This window comes from Peromyscus maniculatus, chromosome 1, assembly GCF_049852395.1.
Source record: "Peromyscus maniculatus bairdii isolate BWxNUB_F1_BW_parent chromosome 1, HU_Pman_BW_mat_3.1, whole genome shotgun sequence".
NCBI classification, from domain to species: Eukaryota; Metazoa; Chordata; class Mammalia; order Rodentia; family Cricetidae; genus Peromyscus; species Peromyscus maniculatus.
The window spans coordinates 141807786-141828144 of record NC_134852.1 but is presented as its reverse complement, the minus strand read 5'-3'; the positions used below and the strand labels follow the sequence as shown (position 1 = coordinate 141828144).

General features: G+C 41.9%; 1 protein-coding gene across 2 annotated transcripts in view; it reads right to left on the bottom strand.

The window, feature by feature from the left end:
- Acadsb (acyl-CoA dehydrogenase short/branched chain) overlaps positions 1 to 20327 on the bottom strand; it is a 42441-nt gene extending 22114 nt beyond the window's left edge. Inside the window, exons 1-3 of one of the 2 annotated variants that reach the window (XM_006976963.4) lie at positions 20125 to 20327; positions 1665 to 1833; positions 130 to 230 (exon numbers count right to left, since the gene is read on the bottom strand). In XM_006976963.4, coding sequence (XP_006977025.1) covers positions 130 to 230; positions 1665 to 1833; positions 20125 to 20166 — 312 coding nt within the window. In that variant the 5' untranslated portion in view covers positions 20167 to 20327. The remainder of the gene's footprint in view (positions 1 to 129; positions 231 to 1664; positions 1834 to 20124) is intronic. The other variant, XM_076553864.1, reaches the window with a different exon arrangement.
- Between the last annotated feature and the right edge of the window lie 32 nt (positions 20328 to 20359).

The following is a 20359-nucleotide window of genomic DNA, read 5'->3' as shown; positions in this document are numbered from 1 at the left end:
GCTAGGTGGTTAGGGAGGTGGGGGGAGACCTGGGAGGAGCAGGGGGAGGGAAAAGAATAGGATAAAAATACATTGTGTGAACAAATTTAAATAATAAAAAGTTTGAAATGAGAATTATGAAACATATACCCCTTGTTGAAATAATCCTTGTATCACTGACTTCTCCATTTTTGAATTTTCATCCATAGTTGAAACCAGAGGAGCAATTTGTTCCTGCGCAAATTTTTTGACTGTGGTAGAAAAAGAATTGCTGGTAAATCTATGTTTAAGTAATAAAACAGATAGCTTTAAGAAAGAAAATAGCTCATTAACAGTTTGTTGATAAACTTCTACTTTTTAACCAATAAATTAAAATACACATGACTATATTTAGTCTTTTCTCTTTCAAAATAGAAATTAGAACTTCCTTCTTTAAATACAGAAAAAGCAATCCCCTAATCCCCTTCAGAGCAAAAACATAAAAATAAGCCAGGCGGTGGTGGCACACGCCTTTAATCCCAGCACTCGGCAGGCAGAGCCAGGCGGATCTCTGTGAGTTCGAGGCCAGCTTGGTCTCCAAAGCGAGTTCCAGGAAAGGTGCAAAGCTACACAGAGAAACCCTGTCTCGAAAAAAATAAAAAAATTTTAAAAATATATAAAAATAATATGGTAGGCACAAAATGAAAAGTGAAAGCCTTATTCTCCTGTCTTGGATTTTCAGTTCATTTCCCCAAAGGTAACCATTTTAAACTTGTATACTCCTGAAAGCTCCCTTTAGCCTTCTGTACAGCTCTGTCTAGACACTCTGCCTATCGGTTTCCTTCTCTTACACAAAGCAGCCAGAAGACACAGTCAACCCTCTCCTCACTTTCCTTCTCCTCCTCTTATCCTTTTATTACAATTTTTTTGAGACAGAATTTCACTGTGAAGCCCTGGTTGTCCTGGAACTCCCTATGAGACCAAGCTGATCTTGAACTCACATAGATCTGCTTGCTTCTGCCTTTGGAATGCCAGGATTAAAGGCATGCATCACCATGCCAGATATCTGTTGTCTCCCTACTTATACCTTGGTTCTCTTTCTCCATCAGCACATTGCCCATCTAACATCTTTTAATAGCTGCATGGCCACACACAGGAAGGTTTCTCTGTCTAGTACTAAGAATGTTCTGGGGCAGGACAGGCAGGCAGGTCTTTGTTGTGGTGATGCTTGCCCTGTGCATTGTAGAACGGTTAGCACCATGTCCTTCCCTCCAGGGCTATATAAGAGACTGGCAATGAAGCAGCTTCTGGGAAGAACTGGAGAATCAGGGAACAGGGATGGGGAAGCCTTAATCTGTAACCTAGCCTTTTATTCTGCTGTTGTTTTTATATTGGTATATTTACCTTTTTTTTTTTTTCAAAAAATTGTATGAAAAATTCCACTCTCAGGACTGTAAATCCCAGCTACTTTGGAGGCTGAGATAAGAAGGTTACTTGAGCCCAGGGGTTTGAGACCAGTGTGGGCAACATAGCAAGATCCTGTTTCAAAAATAAACAAACTCCCTTCAAGCCCCCCCCCCCAACCCCCAAACAGAGCAAAGACAACAGAGATCAACATATCTTCCAGGCTGTCTTGTATAGTTTCCCATTGTAGACCCAACCCATAACCAGAGGGCTAACGGGATGAAGTTGAGAAATTTACTGACCTATTTTCTTCATCATCATTTCCTCATCAGAAAAGGTCTGCAGAGGTGCAAAGGGCAGTGCGTTATTTGTTATACTGAGTTGAGCTTCTGGCTGCGAGGATTTTAGGACACGAGGAATTTTCCAAGAAGACAAGCCAGTTGGGAAGTTTCTTCGTAGCTTTAGGAACGGCTGCAATAGAAGAAGGGACATAACACATAGGAGGAAGCAATTTGAACGTTAGTTTCTTTGGGGATAACTTTATCATGCATTCTTAAGATGTACTTATATGTATGTGTGTTTATGTCTATGTGAGTTTATTTATACCACATCTGTGCCAGTGCCAGTGGAAGAGGGCATTGGGTGCCCTGGATCTAAAGATCTTGATGGTTGTGAGCCGCATGATATGGGTGCTAGGAACTAAACCCGGGTCCTCTGCAAGAACAGTAACCACTCTTAACCACCGAGCCATCTCTCTAGTCCCATCACTGTTTCTTATATCCTACATCTATATTTCAAAATAAGAGAGCTGAATTTAGTACATTTTAAAATTCACTGTCTTTTAAACACAAATGAATATTGTATGGTAACTCCTTTATCCATCAATGAGCTACTCTAAATAACTCTCTAATTAAATATTTATTTTTATTTTTAATTCTGTGTATGTGTGTGTGTGGTCTGTGTGTAGGTATGCGCACATGAGAGCCAGTGCCCACAAAGGCCAGAGGTGTCTGATCCCCCTGGGGCCAGAGTGACAGGCAGTTATGAGCCAACTGATGTGGGTGCTGGCAATTGAATTTGGGTCCTCTGAAAAAGCACAGCAGTGCCCTCCTTCCATCTCTTCCTCCCTCCCTCCTCTCCTCAGGGTCTCTATGTATAGCTCCTGCTATGCTGGAACTCACAGAGGGAGCTGGAGAGATGGCTCAGAGGTTAAGAACACTGGCTGCTCTTCCAGAGGTCCTGAGTTCAATTCCCAGCAACCACATGGTGGCTCACAACCATCTATAATGAGATCTGGTGCCCACTTCTGGCATACAGACATACATGCAGGCAGAACACTGTATACATAATAAATAAATAAATAAATAAGTGAATGAATGAATGAATGAATGAAGTGGGCTTCCCACTTCAAATGATTAAACAAACAAACAAACAAAACAAAATAAAAAACCTCACCGAGATTCGGCCTGTCTCTGCCTCCTGGGACTAAAGATGTGTCTGGCTTCCCAGACCTGTTCCCAACACTGAGCCATCTCGCTGGGCCTAGCTAACCTTTAGCCATGGAGGAATCAAGTCTCTAGACTTGTTCTCTGAGCACATTTGTCACTTCACCAACTTCTTGGATAAGCTAGGAGCACTGCAGGGGGTGAGATTTTAGCTCTGAGCTCTGACCTCTCGGCTTTCCCTTTCACATTGGTTCTGTGTTTCTTATTTTAATAAGACGGTTGGTTACATCTACAGGAGTACAATACCCCTGTTGTCTCTGACTAACCACTGTCAGGATGGGGAGACAAGGTAGGCAGGACAAGGCTTAAGGAAACAGGCTTTGGAGTCTAAAGGAACTAGGCTTAAATCTTAACTTTGGACATGCAATTTTGGCAAGTGATTTCATTGTTTTTGGAGGGTATGGTGGTTTGCATAAGAATGTCTCCCATAGGCTCATATATTTGAATGCTTAGTCACCAGGGAGTGGAACTGATTGGAAAGGTTAGGAGATGTGTCCTTGCTGGAGTAAGTGTGGCCTTGAGAAAGGACATGTGCTGCTGGGGGATGGGCACTGAGGTTTAAAAACCCATGTCAGGCCCAGGCTCTCTCTGTCTGCTTGCAGATCAGGATGTAGCTCTCAGGTATTCTCCAGCATCACACCTACCTGCCTGCCTGCCTGCCTGCTTGGGTGCCTGCCTGCCACCATTTTCCCTGCCATGATGACAACGGACTAAGCCTCAGAAATGATAAGCAACCCCCTAATTAAATGCTGTCTTTTATAAGAGTTGTCTTGGTCATGGTGTCTTTTCACAACAATGGAACAATGACCAAGAGGAGTACAAGTGATTTTTTTTTTTTAATGTCTCAGGTAAAATCTCTAACAATCTTAGTTTCTATTCTTGTAAAACGCAGGTAAATTCTTGGAGTCTTGTGAGGATTAATAAAACAACCTATGTAAAAGGTTTATCACAGTGTCATTTAGTAGGCGCTCAATAAACACCGTGACTAGTTCTACTACAGCTACTTAGAGTCCAGTTGTGTGGCGGCAGTACTGTTGGAGATGGTAGTAAGAATACCAACTGTTGGCTGCCAGTGCTGGCTGTGGCAGTTGGAACGTGATTGGCCCCCATGATCTCATAGGGAGTGGCATGATTAGGAGGTGTGGCTTTGTTAGAGTGGGCATGGTCTTGTTGGAGGAAGTGTGTCACTGTGGGAGTGGACTTTGAGGTTTCCTATGCTTAGGATACAGTCCAGTGTCTCAGTCGACTTCCTATTGCCTGCAAAATATAGTACTCTAAGCTATTCCTCAGCACCATGTCCGCCTGCATGCTGCCATGCTCCCCGCCATGATAAATGGACTGAACCTCTGAAACTGAAAGCGAGTCACCCCAATTAAATGTTTTTCTTATATGAGTTGCTGTGGTCATGGTGTCTCTTCACAGCAATAAAAACACTAAGACACTGCCATCTTCGGGCTTCTCTGTTGGAGTGGTCCAACCCCTTAACAAATGTAACATCACTATGGTGACGCGCACTCTCTCGGTGTTTTGTTCATACATTCACTAGCTCAGGGAAAAAGACACAGAACCACTCTGTTTGAACCCATCATCAATCTTTGTTGCATGTCACTGATTCTTTGTAATTGTATGCTGAAGTACAAACATATTCTGCTTAGGATCCACCTGGGCAACAGAACCATAGGCCAGGGAAGAAAAACATGTGTTGCTACTTTTTTTTTTTCTAGTTCGTTTTTGTTTTGTTTTGTTTTCAGAATTAGAAAATAGTTTAGGGAAAAGTTGCCCAAATAACACCCTTTGTCATTAAAATCAGAATTGTGACAAGAACTTTAGATTGAGAAGAAAGAGGGGGTGAAACACATTATTTTCCTCTTGATGAGACAGATAAGGAGAAAAAGGAACAGGAAATGGGAAGCGCAAAGGGGCTCCAGCTGGGAAGGAATGCTGCTAATAGCCAAGGAAGGCAAGGTGTAGCAGCCGGCTCAAGGAGGAAAGGATGGAGAAGTGGAAATATGGGAGTGGGGGAGAAATAAATACAGGGCAATTTTGCTCAGTGCTGGTGATGGAGTCTTGGATTGTGCCCTCGATATATAGTCCAAAGAATGAAAGAATGAGCCAACTACCTCCATAAACCGCCTGTGAAACTCGCCTATCCATTTCAAAACCTGCAATACACTGGCCTACATTTCTCATTTCTAGGGGAGGTTATTTACTTCACTGAGCCCACTACAGAATTCTTTCTGTCTCTTAGTCAATATATCACCTTTGTACCTAAGTTGATCTTTAAAAGAAAGCCCACCGCAGAGAAACTTAAGAAGCCAGTGGGTCTTACCATAATACCTATTTTTCCTGCTGACACAGTCATGAGCCCTCTTAGTCTCGATATCACTGCTGACAAAGCACACACCAGTTCAACCCACCAACAATGACTTCAGGTTCCAGAGGAGATAACAGGCAAATGAGCTTTTAAAAAGTTCAAAACGGTATACAGTCATCATAAAACACGAAGACTAAGTGTTGTGAATAGAATCCATTTCTGGCCAAAGCATCAAGAGCGAGATCTTTAGTCTCTTGGTAGTTGATAATAAAGGAAAGGAAATTTGTCCTCCTCTTGCCTTTAGCCGCTCAACTAGGATTTCACTGTTGATTTTTCTAATGCCCCTATGCTTTGGCATTGACCACAGTCATTGCATTTTGGTATCCACTCCATCAAAATGATTTTCTACAGCTAGAAGCCATTGTACCACATCACTTTTTTTTTTTTATGTACAGAGCAGCAATTGTTACTTAAATGGCATAATGGTTATTTATGTCTTGCCAAATCCTTTCCTTAGCTCCAGTCTAATACGTTTCTACACAGCTGGCCGGAGAGTTCTGATGTACTACGGCTAGAACGATCAAGTCCATGAACTTGGGGAAGGATGAGGAGTGGCATCTTTAGTTCATTAACAGCTGACAAAAATATAGCATTTAAAAAAGTGTGAATGTGGGCAACATATTTTGGTAATACTAGCAATAAATGTGACTCTGCCAAAAGAAATCACAGCCATTTTCATATCACACCTATTTAGTACCAATATCTTGAAATATATTTTTGTTCATCACTTATGGCAAAATTACAGTGGTTATTAGAACGACTGCTAGGCTGTATTTAAAAAGCACACACTGCTCAATCACATTAAGACATTTTATAACTGTTTCATTATAATTGATTTCCTTTATAATGCAGTATCTTTTATTTTATGCATTTTAAACATTTTGAGGAAAGGTCTATAAACTTTTACTACACTGCCACATATGCTGCGCTCAAGGTGCTGGAAAGCTAAAAATGCTTGACTGTAGAATGTTCTGGCAAATCTGTTATTATTCATGTTACATTTATCCATTGTGTCAGTTAGGACCCCCTTTCCACTATGCTTGAGCATAATGAAGTGTTGTTTTAAATGTTCCTAGAGTGCTTCAATATCCAACTGCATTTCTAGCCCAGGAAAGGCGAAGAACACATTGCAGAAGCCATGTTGACCTGCAAAGACTCAGTCAGACTTGCAAAAAAAGAGATTTCAATACACATAGTTGCATTTTGTCCTAAATCCCTATAGCCACTGTTTTTCTGCCCTGCATGCCATCCTGGCTCCTACCTCTCTGAGACAGATCCAGAAGTGTATCTGTGTCTATCCCCTGCTGACACAGGGCATGAGGAAAGTCTGCTTTTCCTGATGCTGAAACCACTTTTCCCCTTTCCTAGATGCACGGGAACTTTGTTTTCCTCTTGAAACTGTTCTTGCACAGTCTCCCTTCCTAGAGTAAGGAGGAAGGGTCCCTGAACTTTCCACTAAAATTTGAGAATGTTACAGCGCTATCTTCTTGGGGGAAGGACAATGAAGAGAGGCTCTTCCTCTTCAGACTCAGGAAAGCTACCAAAGGTACCCTTTCTACCCTTGACCCTTGTTCTGCCCTCCTGGACAACTACCCTGATGTACCAGGTCCATCACAAATATTCTTTCCATCCAACACCTACCAGGAGCTTAGGACATTTCAGTCCAGAGGCCAACTCAGGTGACATTCTGGTCATGACCTCTTCTCATATCCAGTGAATCCCCCACTTGCACACAATGTTATTGTGCATCTGCTCTGAGATGTCACTCACTACTGCTGCCTCTTAAGGTCTCTCTATCTGACCACAGCCTCAATACCTGTCCCCTGGCTTTTCTGATAAAATATGGTGCTAAACTTGTTCTAGCATGTCACCAGATGTTCAAGCCTATCAACAAATCTATTTTTTTTGCCTCCAGCTGAGATCCCATGTTGACCTTTACAAACATCATTTCACAATACTGGAAACATTCTTACCCACATTTTCTCCTTCTTTAACAACAATCTCTTTATGCTGCTGAGAACTTATCTTCCCTTTCCTAGATCAAGGGCAACTTTTCTTTTTTTTTTTTGCAAAGCTTTGTCTGGAATAACTTATAAATGAGTTGTGAAAGTTCTTTTTCACTACCCCTCGCCCAGTTTCCTTAAGTGAACCCTTTTGAAATGCAAGAGTTAAAACTTAACTAAGATGAAAATGTATTACAACTCAGTGGCGATAGGGTGGTATTAAGATGTGAGGCCTCTTAGAGGTGGATGAGGCCGAAGGACTCCCCCCTTGTGAATGGACTCAAATGCCTTTGTATTAGTTACTTTTCTCATCATTGTTACCAAACACCTTCCAAGAAGCAATAGAAAAGATGTATTTTGTTTGGCTCGCTGTTTAAAGATGCCTTCCACGAGATAGCAGCGCTAAGATGTGCTGGTGGGAGTGGCCAGTGGGTATGGTGACAGAAACAGGAAACTTTGCTTACGTTTTGATGGCTCAGGAAGCAGAGATGGGACAGGAAGCAGGCAAGGCTACACGTTTCAAAGCCACCCCGGAGACCTACTTCTTCCAACTAGTCTCGAACTCCTAAAGGATCTACAACTTTTCAAAACAGCATCGCCAGGTGGAGACCAAGTGTTCACACACATAAGCCTGTGAAGGCATTTTATATCGAAACCATACTACCTTATAAAAGATACTTTAAACAGTATTCCACTCACTTCCCCTCTGAGTCAGTCATGTGAGGTCACAGGGTTCTCAGCAAGGAAGTCCACACAAGGTAATCTAATCTGTTAGAACTTCAAGTACTATACTGAGTAAGTATGGGGAGAGCAAACAGCCTTGCCTCGTTCCTGATTTTAGTGGAATTGCTTTGAGTTTCTCTCCATTTAATTTGACGTTGGCTGTTGGCTTGCTGTAAATTGCCTTTATTATGTTTAGGTATGTTCCCTGTATTCCTTATCACTCCAAGACTTTTATCATGAAGGGATGTTGGATTTTGTCAAATGCCTTTTCTGCATCTAGTGAGATGATCATGTGGTTTTTTTTTTCTTTGAATTTGTTTATATGGTGTATTACATTGATGGACTTTCGTATGTTGAACCACCCTTGCATCCCTGGGATGAAGCCTACTTGATCATGGTGGATAATTGTTTTGATGTGTTCTTGGAGTCTGTTTGCCAGTATTTTAGTATCAATGTTTATGAGGGAGATCGGTCTATAGTTCTCTTTCTTTGTTGTATGGTAATCTAATCTGTTGGTGAGTTGCTTTTGGCCTAACCAGACTTCAGAACTATAAGAGAATAAATATCTGATCTCTAAGTCGCCTACTGTCTGGCACTCTGTTAAAGCATTATAAACAGACTAAGATGCCATATTTATAGTAAGACATAACAGTTCTACTTTAGTCATAGGTACAAGTACACACGTACAAAGGATACAGTGAAGTTAGCAAAAGTATAAAAAAATTAAAGTAAATTAAATATTAATGAAGAAATGGCTAAATTTTTGTGCTATATTGATTCAATACAGTATTTCATAGCCATCAAGGCAAACCATGGATATAATATATATCAACATGGGCCGGGTAGTGGTGGCACATGCCTTTAATCCCAGCACTCGGGAGGCAGAGCCAGGCAGATCTCTGTGAGTTCGAGGCCAGCCTGGGCTACAGAGTGAGTTCCAGGAAAGGTGCAAAGCTACAGAGAAACCCTGTCTCAAAAAACCAAAAAAAAAAAAAAAAAAAAAAAAAAAAAAAACTTGACAAAAATTTTAATGTTAAAACGTATTCTCTAAAATTGTGTTTATGTGTAGATGTGCAGCCTGTATGAGTATATTTGCTTATAGGATCCCATGTCAGCCAGATGAGGGAGTCAGATCCCTTAAGTCACAGGTGGCTGGGCCCTGGGGACAAAACCCAGGCCCTCTGCAAGGGCAGTAAGTGCTCTTAACTGCCGAGCCATCTCTCCAGGATCTGTTGAAACTTCTTTTTTTTTTTTTTTTTTTTTGGTTTTTCGAGACAGGGTTTCTCTGTGTAGCTTTGTGCCTTTTCCTGGAACTCACTTGGTAGCCCAGGCTGGCCTTGAACTCACAGAGATCCGCCTGGCTCTGCCTCCCGAGTGCTGGGATTAAAGGCGTGCGCCACCCTCGCCCGGCTCTGTTGAAACTTCTTAATGTGCATATAAAATGCTAGAAATAAGTTTTAGGTAACACATTCAACATAATATTTAAGAATTATTTCTTGGAAATTTTTAAAAGTTATATATAATTAAACTAGATAAACTGGTTTATTCTGGAAACATTTCCCAATAACTGACTTCCCTCCCTCTATGGTCAGGAGAACAATGACTTTCCCTGAGGATGCCTTATAAGGCAAGGTCCTCAACACACCCAAGACTGTTTCAAACAAGGAAGATTAACTGTAGGATAAGACTGGTATGGCTCAGAGCTCAGATATATTTTACCCCCAGGCTACTACTGTCCTTGAGTCCATTGACCTCCCTAAAATCATTCTCAGTGACCTGCCCTTCCCCCTTTATCGGTAGTTTTGATTTCCACACTCTTTCGATCTGTGGTCTGAAAATAGTAAATGGAAAAGTTGCAGAAATAAACCATATACAGTTTTAAATTGCAAACCATACTGAGTAACGAAGTTTCCCATTACCTTAACTCGTCCAGCTGGCCCACTAATAACTGTGTGGACAGCCAGGTTATCAAACAGACTGTCGGCCATATGGCAGCTGTTTTGTGCAGTTCAGAGAATGATCTATAGGACCTGTTCTTTTGGTTTTCAATGAGTGACTTTATTAAGTAGATAGGGAGCAAAAGGTAAAAGAATAAATAGTGAGTAGTAGATAAAGAGACAGATGGCAAAACATTATCAAACTGGGCACTGGAGTAACCTGATTGAGAAAACAAACAAAAAGTAATGTCATCAAATCAGGTGGTTTACAAACCCCTATGAGAAAGAACTGGGGAATCCCCTTCAAACAGGGAGCTAGAATTCCAGACTGAGAGAGTCTTGGACAAAGCAGAATATCTGCTGGGTAACGTTTTCAAGAAAAAGAACAAATAGCAAGCAACAGGCAGAGAACATCCAATCAAGTGCTTACGAACATCCAGCAGATATCAACTGGCCAAAGGGTCAGCAATCCTCCACAGAGAGAAAGAATCCATGTTCTCTCCACGGATGAGCTCCAGCACCGCCGCACCTCTTCCTAGTCTCACTGTAAGCGTTTTTATATTATAGCATAAACAGCAGTAACCTGGGTTGGGAATGGCTTATCGTCTAACTGTGTTTACTTCGGGGCTGTTCTTCCCTCTCCCTGTCACAGAGGTGGGGGAGACAACCTTGCCTCCAGAGCCAGCCTCTCAGTGAGCACAAATAGCACATGACAGCTTACCAATATAATGTACATCACAACAGTGCTTATGTTTAAATAACTTACATTTTCTAATAATGGCCCTAAAGTTTGAGAGAAGTCAGCCAGGCAGTTTGGATGTGCCAAAGAAATTAGTATTTCCTTTAAATGAAAGGTTACAGTTCCTACCTTAATAAGGAAAGAAAAACAAAACCAAACAAATGTTGAAGTTGCTTGGATCTATAATAAAAACAAATGATCCATGAAACTGTGAAGAAGTAAAAAGAAATTCATCCTTCTTTTACTGTAGCATCTCAAGCCACAAAAGTAATGGGCACAGAGTGACGTGTGTGGCATATAATGCTCTAGAAAGGGCATTATAGACATCGGTACCGCGCACAGGTTCAGATATCTATTGGGCATTTAGGAAAATACACTTTGCAGAGGAGGGGAACTATCGCAGTCTTCTAAAATTTCCAGCATTTCCCACTTCCTTCTCCTCTGGGAAGAGGGCATAAGCAGGGAACACAAATAAACCTTCTAGTTTTACTTGCTTTTAGTTGACTGTGAGAACATCACTAATTTTGGAGGTCACACACCTGAGCTTTGCTATAGATGACACCTCTGACTGAGGCTACTCAACAGGCTAAAACAAGGGTATTGTTGTTTTTTTTTTTTTAAAGTAGAACATTTGAAAACTTCAGATAAATTCAAAATGTGGATCATCTAACACAAAACATGTCATTTGCTGCTTAATTTTTTTAAACTAAAAGCAGACATATAAGAAATATTTGGTTTATAAGCGTCCACCGATGGCCCAAGAGCCACATGCAGCCCAAGATGGCTATGAATGCAGATCAATACCAAAATCAAATACTTATTTAAAACATTGTGAGATTTTTTTATCACACACACACACACACACACACACACACACACACACACACGGTTTATTTTTATTTTTGAATTATGTGTGTAGGCATGTGCAAGTGAGTAAGGGGCCCAAAAAAGCAGAGGTATCAGATTCCTGGAGCTAGAGTTTAGGTGGCTATAAGCCATGAACATGGGTGCTAGAGATTGAACCCAGGTCCTCCGTAAGAGCAGAGGTGCTCCCAGTCACTGAGGATCTCTCCAGCTCTGTTATGTGTGTTTCTGCAATACGTTTTTAAAGCTTCATAGGAGAGTTCTTGAACAAGAACTCTATAGATGACAATGTCATGCAAAATAAATGTATGCTTTTGCAACTGCTGGACCCAGCTTGGACACCGCTGGATTTAATGTATGCCCAAGACATTCTTTGTCCAGTGTAGCCCACAAGTTTGGCTATAGCTGATCTAAAGAATCACAATATTTAGTAAACAAAGGTTCTCATTATGATAAGGACATTCTGGCATGTAAGAAGGAGGCATGCTGAGAGATGGAGATAGTATTGAGCCTGGATATATCTCAGCACAGTCTTTCTGCTCACTGTGGTCCTTCTTTCCTTTCCAATGAGTCCTTCCACATACCTGGTTTCCCTAAGACAGGCCTGAGACAACAGTCTGTTTTCTTAAAGTATCGGCCCCTGAAACCCGAGTTACTGAATTCTCTCTTTCCTGACTCCCTCTTGTCTGTAATAAACTTGTATGCCTCTTCTGTTCATCTCTTTACTGTCTGTTTCAGAAGGCTCGAGTACCAAACATTCAGAGGGTGCATGTCCATGTCACCTGGGGAGCTTAAGGACAAAAGAGCTACCTGAACCCCACCATGAGGTTTGGGCTTCCTTACATGCAAAAGTCCTCCCAGATAACTAATATGAAACCTGGTCTAAAATTTGCAGGGTTTTGTCTTAGTCTGGCCAAACACCTTAGGTTAGGCTTTTATACTTTCTCTTAGAGTCACTCATGTAACTCCTTGTAAAGTCCAGTGTTAGCAAAAGCACCCCACTAAGTCAGTTCAGTCAGAACCCCCACTTGATATCTGATCATCTTTCATATCTGAACAAGATTCTCTTCTACTCCTTATCAGGGGATGTCTGATCATTCTGGCCCGTCTTTAGCAGAAATCATGTAATATCAATTTAGCCAGTATTGCTCCTATACCTGCTGTTTTCTATCATTTTCTACCCACAGACCACATTATCAGAATGTCTGAAATAAAATATTAGTGACATCAAATGGCCAGGGTAATGAGAACATGAAACCCACCATTGCTGGTGGGAATATGAACTCATATAGCTGCCCTGGAAAACAGCTTAGCAATTCTTAGAAGTGTGCACATATCATATGAGCCAGCAGCTGCACCTTTGAAAACACACACACACACACACACACACACACACACACACACACACACACACGCACGCACACACGCACACGAAGTATATATCAGACATCAGTGCAAGCCTGTGAATCAATCCTTCTCCCTGGGATAAGGGGTGTGTGTGTGACTACAGTATTCCTACCTTTGACAAAAAGAAGGAAGTAGGCAGGGCTTTCGAGGAAAACACAGACACTGACCAGTGAGATGGCTCAGGTGGAACAGGCACACAATGCCTGCCTGATGACCTGAGTTTGATCCCTGGGACCTACACCATAGAAGGAATAAACTGACTTCTGAGAACACAGATATATCTCTGTAGGAAATTTGAATGGATTTTTAGGGAGGAAATGACCACTTCTAAGAAAGGCTTTGGGCTGGCAAGATGGTTCAGTGGGTAAAGGTGCTTGCTGCACAAGTCCAGCAATTCCCAAGCCTACAGGAAGATGAAAGGAGAGACTTCTACACCCATGTCCACACAAATATCACACACCGAGTTCAATTCCCAGAACCTACAGAAAGATGAAAGGTGAGACTTCTACATGCATGTCCATCCACACAAACATCACACACTGAGTTCAATTCCCAGAACCTACAAAAAAAATGAGACTTCTACATGTATGTCCACACAAACATCACACACTCATACACAATAATTAATTAAAAAAATAAAAACATTTTTGTTAGTTTTTAAATTTTGAGATAGGATCTCACTAACTAGCTTTGGCTAGTCTGAAACTTACTGTGTAGACTAGACTAGCCTTGAACTTGCAGGAATCCTCCTGCCTCTGTCTCTCAAGTACTGGATTTATAGCTGTGTACCACCATGCCTGGGTATAAGAAAGTTTTTGATGATGTTTGCATAAATAAATGTCAGTGGTCTTTACATTTTCTTCATGGACATAAACCTCCATAGAATAGGGATTATGGCAGTCAAATTTCCAAGAGGCTGCTGGTTCTTCTTGGGCAAGGGAATCTCCTAGAAAGCTAAATTTCAGATGTCTTCATCTTAAAAAAAAAAAAAAATAGGCCAGGCTGATGGTACATGCATTTAATACGAGCACTTGAAGGCGGGGGCAGGTGGAGTTCTGTGAGCTCAAGGCAGCCTAATCTACATGGCAAGTCCCAGGACAGCCAGGGCTCTAGAGTGAGACCCTGTTTCAAAGAGGAGGAAAAATGATTCTACCAATGCTGGGGGACCAGATAGGTCCTAACCACAGTAGTGGTGTACCACAGGTGACTGTTTAGTCAGGGTTTCTATCACTGTGAAGAGACACCATGACCACGGTAACTCCTATAAAGGAAAACATTTAATTGGGGATGGCTTATAGTTTCAGGGGTTTAGTCCATTATCTTCATAGAGGGAAACATTAGGCAGCATGCAGGCAGACATGGTGCTGGAGAAGGAGCTGAGAGTTCTGCAGTTTGACCTGCAGGTAGCAGAAGGAAACTGGCTGAGACCTCAAAGCCTGCCCCCAAAGTGACACACTTCCTCCAGCAAGGCCGCAACTACTCTAACAAAGCCACACTTCCTAATAGTGCCACTCTCTATGGGCCAAGCATTCAAACACCAGCATCTATGGGGGCTATTCCTGTTCAAACCACCACACTAGCCCTTCACAACCAAGGTCATATGGATTGTTTCCACTTCTGGCTGCTATGAATATCTGTGTACAAGTTTGGAACTCACATTTTTTTCCCATATTGTACACATGATATTTTTCTTACATGTTCAGAAACATTGTCATACAGCACTAAGATCAATCTGTCTTTCCATGTTTTATGCCCTGCTTCCTCCTTCATATGAACACTCTTATGCTTTAGAGCCATTATTAAGCAAAATATGGGTTTATGCAAACACAGGCACTACAATGCAAAAGTCAGATCTAATGAATGGGTAGCATATACTTCATATATACAGGTAGCTGGACAGAGAAGTGACTCATGTCATGGATTGGGCAGATTATTATGTTATTCAGAATAACATGCAACTAAAACTGAGTTGTTAATTTCTGAAATCTTCCATTTAATATTTTCAGACCATAGTTAACTGCAGGTAGCTAAAATTATGGAAAGTTAAACCACGAAAATCCTGGTTCGGAAAGCTTATTTAAGCCTTTAAATGTGTTCACTTAACCAGCTACATACTTGCTATTTATACAAAATAAGCTCCTCATTACTATTAATATGTATTTTTAATTTTGATTCTCAAGGCTAGCCACTGAATCTAAAGGGTAGAAGAAAAAATATTTTACCCATCTCTTACAGCAGAATTCTACTCAGCACCAAATGGACTCTGCTACTAAATGATTCCGTTTCCCCAACATTGTTGAAATAAAATTATACAGCTAGAAAAGAGATCAGTTGTAGGTAGGAATTAAGGACCAGGGAGGGGAGTAAGGGTACTGTGAGATTATAAGAGGGCAACAAAGACCTTTGTGTTGCTGGGAATTCTCTTTAGCTTGACTGGAGTACTGCAAACACAAATAAGGATGTGATGAAACTCTACAGAACTACACATATATACATAAGCAAACTGATGATCTGAGACAAATGGGTGGATCACACTCACGACAATTGCCTGAATGTGATATTGTACTCTAGTTAGTAATGTGAGGGCAAACTCGTTAAAGAGTATGTGTGGCTCTATATTTCTTTTTGTAGTTAAATTTTGTGTTTGCACGTGTGTGCGCGTGTGCCTGTGTGCACGTCACCTGTGTACAGGTGCCTGCTGAGAGCAGGAGGGACAACAGGCTCCCCTGGAGCTGGAGTTGCAGATTCCAGTAAACTGCCCAGTGTTGACTGCTGGGAACCAAGCCCAGAAGAGCAGTGCACGCTCTTAACCATGAGCCATCTCTCTAGACTCATCTCGATTTCTCCTTCTCCTTCCTCTTCTATCTCTTCTTCTTCATCAGTGTCTCTATGTTGGCTGTCTTGGAACTCACTCTGTAGACCAGGCTGGCCTCAAACTCAGTGATCTGCCTGCCTCTGCCTCTCAAGTGCTGAGATTAAAGACATGTGAAGCCATGCCTGGCTTTATTTCTTCTTAAAACTGCAGGGAGAGCTACATTTATTTGAAATGAATGTTGAGAAACTGTCATGCCTTCGAAAGAAATTAAGCAAATTATGGCTTTAAAAATTCCAGGAATTGGTGTAGCTTATGAGAATTCAACAATTCAGAAGAACTCAATGGTAAAAATTTAAGATTGTATCTATGGCAAATAATTTGTGCCTGTTACGTGAACACGAATAAGAAGCATCCAATATGAAGTGTTGATCTTCACAGCTACTGAAACTGAACTTTTCTCTCCCCTCCAAGTCTCGGGCTCTCTGTTCTAGCCTCTAGGAGTTCCTAACAATGCCTTAATTTTCTAGAAGAAGAACAGTGACTGGTCCAAAAGATGATTAAACAAACCAAACTTCTGGAGTGCACTGTTAAATTACTAGACCACTACCTTCCACCAGCCTGAAAGGAAAGAACGTTATAAGGCAGTATTTGAAAGCTACAGATAGATTTCTCAAGTCTGCTGCAACCTACTTACCTCATTATCTCCACCAATGTACTTGGTAAATGTACTTATTTAAGACTTTCTTCTGTGACGACCAAAGTTCATGTAATCTCTTCCACAGTGGAACATGTCCTTTAAAAATACTTGAATCCATCTTTGAAGGCTATAGTTACCCATATTTGGGTCAGAATACACTATCATTTGATTTTCTTTGGAGTAAGAACCTGGTCTTACCTTATTACCTACAAGGTTATGAGGAAAAAGTCACCCACTCCCACATAGCATTATACAGTTTTATGCCAGTGGTTCTCCAATGGATGAATTTGCCTCCAGGAGACTACTGGCAATCTCTGGAGATATTTTTAGCAGCCCAAATTCATAACCTTGGTATCTTATGATGCTAGAGGTGACACTAAATCTTTTATAACACAAAGGACAGTTCCCTACAATAAAGAATGAGCTGGCTATAAATGCCATCAGTGCCATATTTGAGAAACCCTGGTCTAGCCCTTAGGAAAGAAATCCATACAGTGTAGGCCCAAGACAGCTAATGCGCAATGATCCTGAGAGAAGATTACAGTTTCCAGAGAGGATTTTTATGATTATTGGTCTTGGCATCTGAGTGGAAAAAAAAAGACTGGGAAACAGATGTATTTATATATGCAAAAAAATCTGTCATTTCTATACTGATGAAGATAAATGTTCTCTACAAGCCCATGTTTTGATAAACAAAAGGAACATTAGTTGGGACTATGGGTAATCCTTTGGGCAACAGATATATAGGAAAGGGCAGAAATCTGTGACTAATTTACGCCTTTAAGACCTAGAGGGCTGTACATACAGACAGTGACGAGGCAGTCACGTGTTTGGGTTTACAACCAATGAGAAGGCAGAATGACTTGGAAACGACTGACACACAAGGAAATAGCTCTCTTTCGGGAAGCTTGGACACAGCCGGAGGAAGGGTGAGATTTTAGCTCTGAGCTCTGACCTCTTGGCTTTCTCTTTTACATTGTTTCTGTGTTTCTTATTTAATAAGACGATTGGTTACATCAACACTGTGAACCCCTTAGGACTTGTTCCACAACTAAATGGCATGTGGTTAGGTAGATGTAGTTGTAAAATCTTGAGAACAAACTTTTTGACCATTCATGTTTTAGTCCATATTACATTTGCTATATATAGCACACAGTGCCTCATGCAGGACAGCAAGGACATTTACTGAAAGCTGAGTGGACGCTGGGCTCTTCTAAGGGCCTTCCATGAACATAAGAATTCATTTAGCCTTCACAACTACCCCATAATTGGTACTGTCAGTTTTTTCCATTTTACAGATCAGAAAACTGAGACTCAAAGAGTAATTAGCTAAGGTTACACCACAGAGCCTGGGCTCTATATCCAAGCAGCTAGCCATCAGAATCTACTTTATTAACCACCATGCTAGTCAAAATTAGTAAAATATGCTAATTTGTGTAAAAAAAAAAACCTATTCAGAACTATAAATGGACAAATCCAAACAAAATACCTCTATGGTATCTCCAAAGAAGGAGAAGCAATGATAGGTTTTGTCAAAGCTACCTCCTAATCCTTTGTATGAAATCTCTACATCTCAAGATTAAGCTGCTACTTGTTAAGATGTTTATAAAAATTAAGTAAGATCGGAAGCTGGAAGAGCACCAAAGAACAGGTAGGGTTACATAAACAGTGGATCAAATTGAAAAAAACCCAGACAATTTTCTTTGCTACATTATTATTAAGCAACAATTACAAAACAGTATTAAATAATAATCATGAGAACCTACAGCTAATTCTTTGTGACAACACACTAACATAACTTTATTAATTTACTGAAGACCCAAGACTTGTAAAACAATCAAATAACATTAATTATCTATAATGTGAGACAAAGAGGTGCCGCCTCCAGGCATTCGACTAAAGAAACGGAAGAGCCTTTGATTCCTTGCAGTAAATGCAAAGGAAATATAAAAGCGAAACAATAAAGTCCCAAGGAACTACTTATACCCACGACCACAAGTGTATCCAAATGTATGAAAGGTCTGTGAAGCATGCTGTAAGAGGCCAAAGGACTGTATGACAGGAAAGGAAAGTGTGGCAATGCTAGTCCTGACACAAGAACTTCAAATGAGTCAACAGTTTGTGTGGATACAAGGGCCAAAAATAAACACAAATGTAGATTTTTGTCAAGCTTTAAGTTCATTGAAGATGGACCCTTTCCCTCATCAACAGCTTGTAAAACCAGGAATGAATACTGCAGGATTTTGATTTCTATTCCCAAAATAATGGGATCCGAGTCTTATCTGGCTTGAGATTTGACAGCTGCCCAACAAAATAGATAACTATCTAGTTGGAGGTTTTCCAGTTCACCACCACCACCACCGCCACCGCAAAGGCATCGGATTTCCTTTCCCTTAAAAGTTAATCCAAACCAATTTATCAATCACCAGAGCAGGAAAACACCCTCCAGGAAAGCTGTCTATTTCAGGCACCTGAAGAAATAGCATTATATCTAGCTAAAAATGTAGACTGGCACAGTGGTTCTTTCGGCCATTGTCCACTCTGATAAGAGTGTCTTCTGTTATTCCGTAATACAGTTTATCTTCTGCACTGTGCTATGTGTCTGTCTAATTCCAAGATGAGAAAGTCCAAGGGAGCCACGGGAGGCCAGAAAGATGCAGGTGAGACAAGAGGCTGGCCTCAGTTCAAGTTTGAGGAAGGGGACTAGAATGGGCTCTTGGGCTCCCCAGAGTCTAAGGTAGGTCCCTCCAAAGGGGCCGCTCAGGTCCTAGCAGTTAGATAAAGCACAAGAAATTCTCTCCCTGAATAGTAAGTCCCAGGAATATGAGGTCCCTTCCAGCTTTTTTCCAGCTGGGCTGATGAAGGGAAGAGCGTGATTTGACGACTAGGCCTAGATTTTAACCATTAAAAAAAAAAATGTGAGCCAAACTAGTGGAAACACATGAACTATGAACCAATAGCTGAGGAGCCTCCAACTGGATAAGTGAGACAGTTGATTAACCTGAACTGTCTGGGAGGCATCCAGGCAGTGGGATCGGGTCCTGTCCTCAGTGCATGAGCTGGCTGTGTGGAACCTGGGGCCTATGCAGGCACACTTTGCTCAGCCTAGGTGAAGGGAGGAGGGGACTGGACCTGGGTCGACTGAATCTACCAGGCTGAGCTGAATCCCCAGGGAAGTCCTTACCCTGGAGGAGATGGGAATGGGGGGTAGGCTGGGGTCGGGGGGGGTAGGGTGCGGGAGGAGGGAGGACAGGGGAATCCGTGGGTGATATGTAAAATTAAATCAAATTATAAAATAAAAAAAATATGGTAACATCGGGGAAATGAGGCACGAGAGAGGCGACATTTCTGCAAAATGCTTCCAAGGACCCTTGATTTTGCAGGTTGTTGAGACTCAGTGGTCTTAGCAAAGGGCATATTGCAGAGGTGGCACTCCGATTCCAGGCGTGTTTGTTCCGCCGAAGCTTCTAGACCGGCCTCGTACTTCTTTCCACTAGCTGCCGCACCTGCCCTCCCCAAAAGAAGCCGAAGCAGGCTGGGACCGATCCAGAAGGAAATCGAGATGGCGGTGTCCCGCCAGTGAAAGGTCTGAGAAGACCGTCCCCAGGCCCCGAGCTCCCCGAGGCCACTAGAAGATGACATCGCCAGGGATCAGTGTCGCCTGGACCTCCCGAGACGGTCGTTTCGAACCCACTCACCAGCCCGCCGGCACGCCACAGCTGGAGCGCAGACACCGCCATCCTCGTCCTAGGCTGGGCCGCCCGCTAAACCTCGGTGCCAGGCACCCTGGGTGGGGCGAGCTCGGGCCCCGCCCACTCTGCTCATCCGCCCCTCGCACACCCCCCTAGAGTCCCCGCCCACTCCCGCCTACGGAACCCCAGGAGAGACACACGCTCTCTCTCCACTGGCTCCCTACAGCTCGCTCACGCGAGA